We start from the raw sequence: 10,025 nt of genomic DNA, 5'->3' as shown, positions 1-10,025 counted from the left end.
TAATTGTTAATGATAACTTGTACATTGCTGGAGGATTTGATGAAGATAATCAGAGTACATGTAATGTAGTGACTGCATCTTTACCACAACTACTACAGAGTAGTAACAACACTAGCAGTGGTCAAGTGTGGAACAAACTACCTGACATGCCTTACTCCTCACGACCCATCAACCACTATCAAGGTCGTCTGATCACCTTTTCTGGAGATCATATGGTCACATGGTTGAACAACTCGAAGATGAACCAGTATGGAAGTTAGTTTCACTGATCTACATCTACAATCCTGATATAAAGTTTTGGGACTGTGTTGGGGAAATACCCATGGATGCCCTCATGTATATTAATTTTAACAGAAAATAACATTCTGGATTAACTGTTGATCATTACTGAGATTGGATATGTACCACTTATATGTCAGACACACTTGCTCAAGTGGCTAACTAATGCTTGTCACATAAGGCCACTCCAAATTGTTGTTTGGTTTTTGGTCCTATGTCATAGTCACATCCAAATAATTATGCGGGCAGGCGGATTTGGCCATTATACCAGTATGACTTAATCTATCTTCCATGTATAAAAAGTATCATCATTTAATAGCATTTGGTTGGCATACAGCATGTATTAATAGCTACAAGGTTAGCTACCATAAACTAACTGAGACTTTAAAACTTACGTACCTCAAGTCTGGGAGCATTAGCTACTGCAGTAGCAAAGATAGGTCAATAATATCACCTATATAGGAGGTGTCAACATATTATAGCTATTCTATAAAGCTATGCTGAAAGTTTAAGTATTTTCAACAAATGGCTAGCTATAGGCATACCTTAATCCATCAAGACGATTATATAGCTATATGTAGCTATATTAGTAAACAAGTGTTCAGAGTACAAAGTTACCTTTCCACTTGTTTACACTTGTAATTAAAGCAGCACAATTAGCTATATAAGGAGTCCTTTCACAAGAATGTAAGGTCCTACACAATTTTGAACAGAGTAATCAATCACTGGAATAGTTTACCAGAGTATATCATAATTGCTGATTAGTAATCTCATTCTAGAACCCTGAACATTGGATTGATTATCTGATTTGTATATGTGTGACCGGATTTGCAAAAGGGTACCTTTTTACATACAAATATTTGACCCATTTTTTGAACTTTGAAACTTCATAAATTTTTTTATCATTGCATATAATTGCTTGAAATTTTCCATGAGTGCAGCTAAAGTATCTGGCTGCATGTTGAACTAAGAGTAGGTGAGCAGGTGGTCTTAACGCTCAAACTGTGGGCAGTGTTGCCATATTGTGAATAAAGTTCATAGATATATGAACATGACATACAAAATGTCCAACATCCCACTCAATACAGTATTGGAACATAACTATCTAGGTATCCGTCTTCATCACAGATTATCCTGGCTGGGACCCCCATATCAGCTATATTTGCAGCAAGGCTAACCAACTTCTTGACTTCCTAAAAAGGACCTTACACACTGCACCAATAGACTATTAAAGACCATTTATTATACAAACAACTACTACTCAGTACCCAGCATCCATTGAGTATTGTTCAGCCATCTGGGATCCCTACCACAACACTAGTATATACAAACTTGAGCATCGGGCTGCTCATTTTGTTCTAAACAAACCGTGGTTCAGATCTAGTGAGCAACACTGAGCACGACAGTGTAACAGATATGCTGATATACCTTAAATGGCCTAGTCTCTAAGACAGAAGGACAATGACTTGACTTACTTTGCTATTCAAAATTTTGAGAAGGTTAATAGCTACGATCGTTGTATACCTCCATCAGTTCCAGTATCATACACTCGTTCCAACCACCCCCTCAAGCTATTTCACTTACCAACAAGAATCGATGTTTACATGCAAGTACTCTTTCTTACCACGAACAATTGTTCAATGGAACCAACTACCTATCTCTGATATTGACAAGATTGACATTGACACTTTAAGAACAATCTGATTGGTATTGTGTGTAATTGTGATTAGCGTGTTTCCCCTGGTGGGCTTTGCTAATTAATAATTTTGTCTTGTTTGTGAACCTGAAATAACCATAGATAATGTATATATTATCTATGATAACCTATGAAATTTTGGCAATCTCAGTTGCTATTGGTGGAGGTCTGCCATTGTGCAGGCTGTGACTGTTTGTTTGTTGTGAGTTTTGCTCTTGACTTCAGTTCCCTGCCAACCCCACAGATCCACCAATTTTTATGAACAGTTTATTTTTTCCGGTGCATGAACATTTGGAGCAAACAGGAGCAAATCATCTGGCAACACTATAGGCTGTGGGCAGAGAGGTAAATTCTGCCCAATCCTGTCGACTCTGATGGAATCGTTGCCATTACAGATGCACCATTGCCACGTTGAACATCGATAGCAACCTTCTGAATTAAAAATTGGGTGGCCCCTTATCACCAGACCGTTCCATTACCCTAATTCAGTGCTTCACTAGTAAATTAACATGCACATAGTCCCCAAGCACCCAGAGTCTCATGTGAATGTTAATAAAGGGTACTGTGGATGTTACGTACGAACACTCCTGTGCTCTGTGAGCCTGTGCCCTGTGAGCCTGTGTCCTGTGAGCCTGTGCCCTGTGAGCCTGTGCCCTGTGAGCCTGTGCTCGAAGCAGCGGTTGTTGCACGTGCTCCAACCACGTGCAGGATAAGCTGTGCGTTAATAGAAAGATAGGATGTCACGTTTCTTTGCTACTGGAGACACAGAGAGCGAAGCCTCGTCCTCGGAAAGCGAGGAAGAAGTAAAGGGTAAACCAGCTGTCAAGCAACTTGCGCAGAGGTAGCGAGCAAACAGTAGTGACCTTGAAATATAATCGTGATTTTGTGTCAGACGAACTATTCTACTAAGCGACGATGAAGACGAGGAGAAGCGAGTAGTGAGGAGTGCGAAGGACAAGAGGTGAGTGCGTAGATACGAATAAATCATAGCTTAACGTTTGATCAGGTTTGAGGAGCTGTCTGACGTCATCAAGACGATCAACAACAGTAAAAAGATCAAGGACGTATCGAAAGTAGTTACATGTACGTCATGAGCCATAGTATACTGCTACTACTGTGTGCTGTTGACAGGTTTTGAATCACTGCAGAAGTTATTCGCAAAGTCCAAGTCAGTGATCGACAAAGAAGGTGTACCGCGCTTCTTTATTAAGGCGCTAGCTGAGTTAGAAGATTTTGCTAAAGAGGTGAGCCACACCCAGTAATGCTACTAGTGGATTATTCCCACCCCCTCACTATTAGCTATGGGAAGACAAGGATGCCAAACAAAAGTTAAACAAGATTAATGCAAAGGCTCTGGCTACACTGCGGCAGAAAACTCGCAAATACAACCGGGACTTTGAGGAATCCATATTGGAGTATCGTGAGGTAAGGTTTGGGCCAGATCCAGATGAGGTTGGTCGTGCAGCAGCATTGTGAACATGACCAACCACCTCTGGGTAAAGGTAAACTAAACACTACATGATTCCCTCTCCCAAAGAACCCTGGAGAAGAGTCAGATGAAGAGGATGATGAAGTGAAGGTGGAGGAGCCAGCTCCTGCAGGTTGGTGTTGGTGTGGTTGGGGTATTATTACATGATGTACAGCAGTAGCAGCCATTGTAGACGAGAAAGATGAAGAGGAGACCGTGGTAGCAAAGGATAAAGTGATGGAGGATGATGAGGAAAGCGATGGGTTGTTCTCTGACGATGACATGGACTACAGTAGCTCTAGTGGTGATAGCACAAGTGATATTGAGATAACTGGAGGTTATTACACTAAGGAGATGTTCCTTAAGAAGTAAATCTACATTGTTTATGATATATGTTTCAAAATTTTTAAGACCAAAACAAATTTGTGCTTGTGCTCTTGTCCCATACCGCCATCTGTGAAACAAAACTAGGGACAAAACTAAAGATGAGGAGAAGAAGAAGAGGAAGGTTACCATACGAAAGCCAGATCAGCAGCAAAAACATTTCTCTGATGACGAAGATGGATGGGAGAAAGTCGGGTCTGACAAGGGGAAGTCCCAGGAAGCTATATTTCAGGAGAAGCTGAGACAACTGTTCCCCAAAGATGTGGACATAAATGAGAAGAGTGTGTTGAAGAAGAGAAATGAAATATTAGACGGCCATTGTAAAACAGTAAGCAGTTATGATAATGTTTTCCGTGTGGTTTATGATGAACTATTAGGCAGCAGACAGAATGGAGCAGATTAATCAGTTACAACTATTACATCAGATTGTAGTGCAGGAGAATATGAGTGAGTATTGGTTGTGTAGCTTAACCTTTCATGTTCCAAAAGCTGATATTTAGACTTTTGGTATTAATTTTGAGTACAAAGGTTCAAAAGGTGTTAGCCATGTTGTTTCATGAAATGAAAGTATATTTAATACTACAATAACATGTAAATGGTTTGCCAAAGTGTACTTTCAATATGAAGTGAATCAAATGATGTATGGCAAATGTTTACATACCCAAATCTTGTGGCGTTTTTTGATGCTGTACTCTGCCATTGATGTCTCACATCATTTATCGTATATATGCCACTGGATTCAGTAGCATGTGAGGATTGACATGGAGTTAAGTTGAATACCGTAACACCATTGAAAACTAAGATACAGGTTGAAGAGCGCAGAGGTGAAAAGATGATTGTTTAGAGCTTGTTTTTCAAAGTGGAACTACAGAAGACACATTTTCCAGATATGTTGATGGTTGGTACCATAAATTCATAGTGAGTAATGTGGTGGTAGTGAAATATTTCTACTGTTAATGGTTATCAAGTTGTTGGGGTTATGCATGCGTGAAAGTCTAAATATCAACTTTTGGTGGATATCATTTTCTTTTTTGTTAATTTGGAATTTGAAGGTTTAATTAACATCTCTTGTGATGGTTGTGACATAACATAGATGCTGCCATGTGGATAAGATTTGCGGTGGACATCATTGGTTGTATGTTTGAGTTCAACTTGAACGTGTTCGTGCCAATGAAAGATGACATGTGGAAGAGGTGCAGTGTTTTCTCTTGTGTGTTAAAAAGGGACCATGCCATGGTATGAACATAGTTGCTGTGATCTCCTTGGCCAGTTAGTGGAAGCACTACAATCAAATCCGGACTTGGAGTTGATACCAGACTTGTTGGAATTGGATGAGAATTTAACTGTCAGTTGAAGCATCAATCTTACTTGTAGATATTATATCCCTCTCTTGTTAGAATCCTAGTCAACAGCTTATAGTATCCGGAAGTATCCTAGTGTTTGTGGAACGTATGGATGATGAGTTCACTAAGATACTACTAAATACTGATGCTCACTCCACACTATATGTTGAGAGGTATGGTAACCAGGATTACTGTTGCTAGGTTATATTGTGTGTGATGTTGTAGACTGCAAGATGAGAAAATGGTGTATCATTTGATTTGTGAGGTACAGAAATATCTGGAGACTCGTGAAGGAGACAGCAGGGACACCAATCTGTGTCGAATTTACATTCGTAGAGTTGAACATCTTTATTACAAGGTAAACTTGTTGTTACTGTTCGACTAGTACCAATAAATTGTATATGTGTTTTTGTATTTAAATGTCATTTTTCTTTCTTAAATTTTGGGTGATAATAAATAACTTTAGTGACATGGCTTAACTTACTTGGTTGGCTGTTAATTGGGCAAATTAGCATTAACATGGACTGGTCCGTACAGCCAGAAAATTTAGCGGGAGGAAAGTTAGGTGAATTTGCAAGTGAATGGTGTTTCACCAAACTAAGATCCGTCAAACCATTTGTCCAATACAAATCTGAAATAGCGCTACTAAATTTGCCAAAAAAAATTTATCAAAATCCTATTGTAGCAAATTCGCCACAAAGATCTTCCCGCCAAACTTTCCAGCTACACGGTATAGATTTTTTATGGACCAGTTGGCAAAGAAAATAATTCAACCTTGTCACTAACACATTTTTATAAACTAATATTGTTACCATCCCAGTTCATAATTTTGAGGCTAAGAATGTCTTTGTTCTTTTTTCATTGGTATATAATTAGAATGTTACACTACAGGTGGACAGGAGCACATTTGGTAAAGAATTGGAGCCACCATCATCAGACGGTGAAGAGAATAATGCTCAACTGTTAACAAGACTCACCACCTTCATCTACCATTATAATGGCACTGACCTGGGTCGTATCAGGACCAGAGCAATGTTGTGCCACATTTACTATCACGCCCTACACAACAGGTGGTTCCAGGCCCGTGACCTCATGTTGATGAGTCATCTGCAGGAAGCATCACAAACATTTGATATTGTCGATCAGGTGAGCTAGTTGTGATGTCAATTATTGCGTTGGCTTGCTTGACCAAATTGGTTAAAGCTGTCATAACACACATTTTGTGTATAAAGTTGTAACCAGTATGTCATCCATTGTGTTCCCTACAGCTACTTTACAATAGGACACTGGTGCAGTTAGGGATGTGTGCATTCCGTCATGGTATGACAAGAGATGCACATGATGCACTTGTTGACATACAGTCCAGCCAGCGCTCAAAGGAGTTGCTTGCTCAGGGGCTGGTCGCCAATAGAGACCGCACTCCTGAACAAGAGAAGATAGAACGTCGTAGACAGGTATGAGATGTGGCTTCACTGATGTTATTGTGAATGGTTACATATGAATCAGATGCCATTCCACATGCACATCAACTTGGAGTTGATGGAGTGTGTCTACCTGACATCAGCCATGTTGATGGAGGTGCCGTATTTGGCACAGACTGCCCACGAAGGCCGACGACGGATGATTAGCAAAGGGTTCCATCATCAACTGAAACAACACAACAAGCAAGCATTGACAGGTTGTGATTGGCTGTTTTGAGTTGTCCTGTTTGAGTCCCACCCAGGTCCACCAGAGACAATGAGGGAACATGTTGTTGCTGCAGCAACTGCTATGCAGCTGGGTAACTGGAAACAATGTCTGGAGTATATATTTAAAATCAAGGTGTGTTATGTTTGTTTAGTTGTGTGCTTGTTCACATGGACTCATGCACATGTGCCCCCACATACAATCATGTTGTTACAGGCATGGGACTTGTTTATAAATGTGGAGGAAGTCAAGACGATGTTATCACAGTAACCAGTTACTCATTGGCTGTAATGTGTGTTAATAGTTTCTGTTATGTTAGGAAAATACGAGAAGAAACATTGAGAACTTACATCTTTACTTATGGCGAAGTGTACAATTCCTTAAGGTAAGAGGTGTACTGTATTTGGAATGTGCCATGCTGGTATTTTGTGTAGTTTGGAGATGTTGTCAGAGACATTTGAGTTGCCACTGGAGATGGTACACTGCATAGTTAGCAAGATGATTATGAAGGAGGAGCTGCTGGTTAGCCCCACCCACATGCATCATGTAATTTAGTGCTTCCTGCTTGTCCTCAGGGATCACTTGACGAGCCAACACAGTCAATAATACTACATCATGCCCAGCCTACTCAGCTACAGACGCTGGCACTACAGTTGTCAGAGAAGGTTGCTAACTTAGCAGAACAGAATGAGGAGATGATGAAATTGAAACATGCTGGACCATGGAGTGAGTAATCACATGATACAGTGGAACTTGTATTCTGAGCACCTTGGGACTGACCAACCTAGAGTAGTCAGGGGTCCTGATTTTAGGAGTAAGAAAATGTTGCCACAAACTCTTGTGTTCCGTATTTTTAAGAAAATTACTTTAATATTAGCAGAAGTTGCAATAGTCCCTTGGATATCCAAACCCCTTGTTTATGGTCAATAATGTAAATAGTGTGAATTGTATAATTGATGCCCTTGTTCAATTAATTATCGAGGCTGCAGGCCGAGGTAGTTAATTGTGGGTAGCTGAGCCCACATCGTCAGAGGGGCACTAAATAGTGTAGAAACCGACGTTAGCTTGTTCTAGGTAGTTTAGAAAATTTCTCTTAGCAATGCAGGCAAAGAAAGATCAAGAGAAAGTGGCATTGTGGGTACTAGCATCGAGATTTACCCCTTTGAGATGTCAGTGCCACACCGCTACTATGCCTGGATGAGCACCAATGATGCTTGTCTAGTCCAGAAAGTAAGCTATAAACAAGTGGCAAAATGGCTGCTAGCATTGAGGGATACCCTTCAAGTTTATTAATTTTGTCAGCGCCACACTAACATTGCAGCATGATGTAGCTATACTGAAGCGGTGTGTCGGCTTGTTCTAAGTAGTTTAGAAACTCTCTCTGAGCGAAGCAAGTACAGAAAGAGTGAAAGAAAGTAGCAAACTGTGGCTGTTGGTATCAAGATTCACTCTTCGAGTTGATAGTGTCAGTGCCACAACTTGTAGCACTAGTGCATCAGCCCAAATGATGCGTGTCTTGTCCACAAAGTAAGCTAACAGTAAGGTTATTGTGTATTTGGCTTTTTCCGATTTTCATTTGATCAATGTAGTAAACAACCACGAGCTATACCACAGGTTACTAACTAGTTAGTAACCCTGCCACAGGTTTCTATTGGATTTAGTACCCTCATTAAGCCTCTAGACATCAAAGGAAATTATGCGTAAATTTTCTAACTACATATAATACAATTATGGTCATACTAACAAACAAACAAGGGTCTGCTTTTCCAACAAACAGGGGTCTGCTCTACACGATTTCCATAAAATTTATGTTTGCTCATGTAGGTGTGGAAAGACAAACATAAAAAATGTACATGTTTTTTTGGAATAATTCACTTGGGATTAAAAATAGAATGTAAATACTCTAATTGAACAATCACTTAACATTCCAATAGTCTTAATGAGGTTTCCAAAAAATTGGAGATTCCATGATTAATATTGCAAGTGAACCAAATTTCATGCAAGTTCAGTCCATTACAATTTTGATGTGTCAGCTCTATGTGGCATGGCAAGGACCCACCCCTTCTTCATGTAATTCATATATTATAATTTCACACTTTTATGCTAATACAACATAATATTGCATATTTATATGGTAGCAATGTCAACGTTCCGGAGCAATGTGGGTACTCGTCGAGATGGAGCAGACATGAGAAAAGGTGAGTGACACACCGCATTGTCAGTGGTACCCATCGTGTGGTCACTTACAGGTGACATGCCTGCAGGGGGTGCTCCACCAGTGACAATCAACAAGCGACCACCCACAACATCAGCATGGGCACACTGAACAATAAATTATCTTGTATTATGTTCTATTATCCAGTCCAGAATATATTGTACACCATCGCCAGTGAAACAGCTTGCTTCAGTGATTTCAATGTGCTGAGAGCATGTCTCTTTCATGTCGTCCAGTCTCAAGATGTTGCTGGTTTCTCTCACTCCGACAATGTTAGTTAAATCAGATTTGTTTAGCACTAGGAGAAATGGTTTTGTTTGTAGCGCATCTGCAGATAACGCTTCTAAAAGCAACATGGTAGTAGCGGCCAAACGGGTGGTGTTGCTCCTATCCACGAGAAAGACTACACTGCAGCAGTCTTCGTACGAGTTCGCCCATATTGGTGCCATCGCTCCGCCCAGTTCGCGAATCGTCACCTTCCTTTTGGCATCTATCTCTAGCGCCTCTATGTTTGTCCCAACTGTAGGGATGGTTGGAGGCGCTGGAGGGACTTCCTGGAACTTTTGAAACTTTTTCTTAGTTTTGTACAGTTGCTGTGATAGCCACTTCAGTCTCCTGAGCAACAAGGATTTACCGCTTCCTTCTGCGCCTAATACTAAACACTCCATTTAATACGCGCTAAAGAAAATATGTTCTCCAAGCGCCTCTTATAGACTGCCGGTAATTTATTTATGGGGATAACCCATTATAATTAAAGCACAGCAAACTCACCCTGAGAAAACTGCAGGAGGGAAATGGAATGACTGCAGTCATAGAAGATTGCTAAATCAACTGACTAGTTGTGTGTATTCAAATTATAAATGTGTAACAACATATTAGCAATGTTTCATGAAAAATGATAATTATGAGTTTCAGAAGAAAAAAAACTATGCACCACTACACAAGGCAATGGAG

The 10,025-nt window shown here is 40.2% G+C and overlaps 1 protein-coding gene across 2 annotated transcripts; it reads left to right on the top strand.

Annotated features, from left to right (window-relative positions):
• The first annotated feature begins 2,655 nt into the window (after positions 1-2,655).
• LOC136243660 (eukaryotic translation initiation factor 3 subunit C-like) lies at positions 2,656-9,241 on the top strand. 2 transcript variants are annotated; one of them, XM_066035200.1, is made up of 23 exons: positions 2,656-2,816; positions 2,868-2,936; positions 2,982-3,058; positions 3,107-3,219; positions 3,275-3,400; positions 3,513-3,576; positions 3,619-3,811; positions 3,915-4,155; positions 4,205-4,274; positions 4,921-5,020; positions 5,076-5,172; positions 5,225-5,343; positions 5,396-5,528; positions 6,062-6,316; positions 6,439-6,624; positions 6,677-6,848; positions 6,894-6,991; positions 7,073-7,122; positions 7,176-7,241; positions 7,291-7,378; positions 7,432-7,582; positions 8,995-9,054; positions 9,106-9,241. In XM_066035200.1, the coding sequence occupies exons 1-23, from the start codon at positions 2,713-2,715 to the stop codon at positions 9,180-9,182; spliced, it is 2,709 nt and encodes a 902-aa protein (XP_065891272.1). In that variant the 5' UTR covers positions 2,656-2,712; the 3' UTR covers positions 9,183-9,241. The 2 variants fall into 2 exon arrangements, with proteins under 2 accessions (XP_065891272.1, XP_065891271.1); XM_066035199.1 differs by having other exon boundaries at positions 6,894-7,122.
• Positions 9,242-10,025: the final 784 nt, after the last annotated feature.

Source organism: Dysidea avara, chromosome 13, assembly GCF_963678975.1.
Source record: "Dysidea avara chromosome 13, odDysAvar1.4, whole genome shotgun sequence".
NCBI classification, from domain to species: Eukaryota; Metazoa; Porifera; class Demospongiae; order Dictyoceratida; family Dysideidae; genus Dysidea; species Dysidea avara.
Note: the sequence above shows the minus strand (reverse complement) of the source record. Positions and strands in the feature narration are given on the sequence as shown.

What these genes read in the sequence shown, in the direction of transcription:
- LOC136243660 (XM_066035199.1), top strand. Translation starts at nt 2,713, where the DNA reads ATGTCACGTTTCTTTGCTACTGGAGACACAGAGAGCGAAGCCTCGTCC. An exon ending in CAACAAGCAAGCATTGACAG is followed by an intron (nt 6,849 to 6,893) that starts GTTGTGATTGGC and finishes AGTCCCACCCAG; the next exon opens with GTCCACCAGAGACAATGAGG. An exon ending in TTATGAAGGAGGAGCTGCTG is followed by an intron (nt 7,379 to 7,431) that starts GTTAGCCCCACC and finishes GCTTGTCCTCAG; the next exon opens with GGATCACTTGACGAGCCAAC.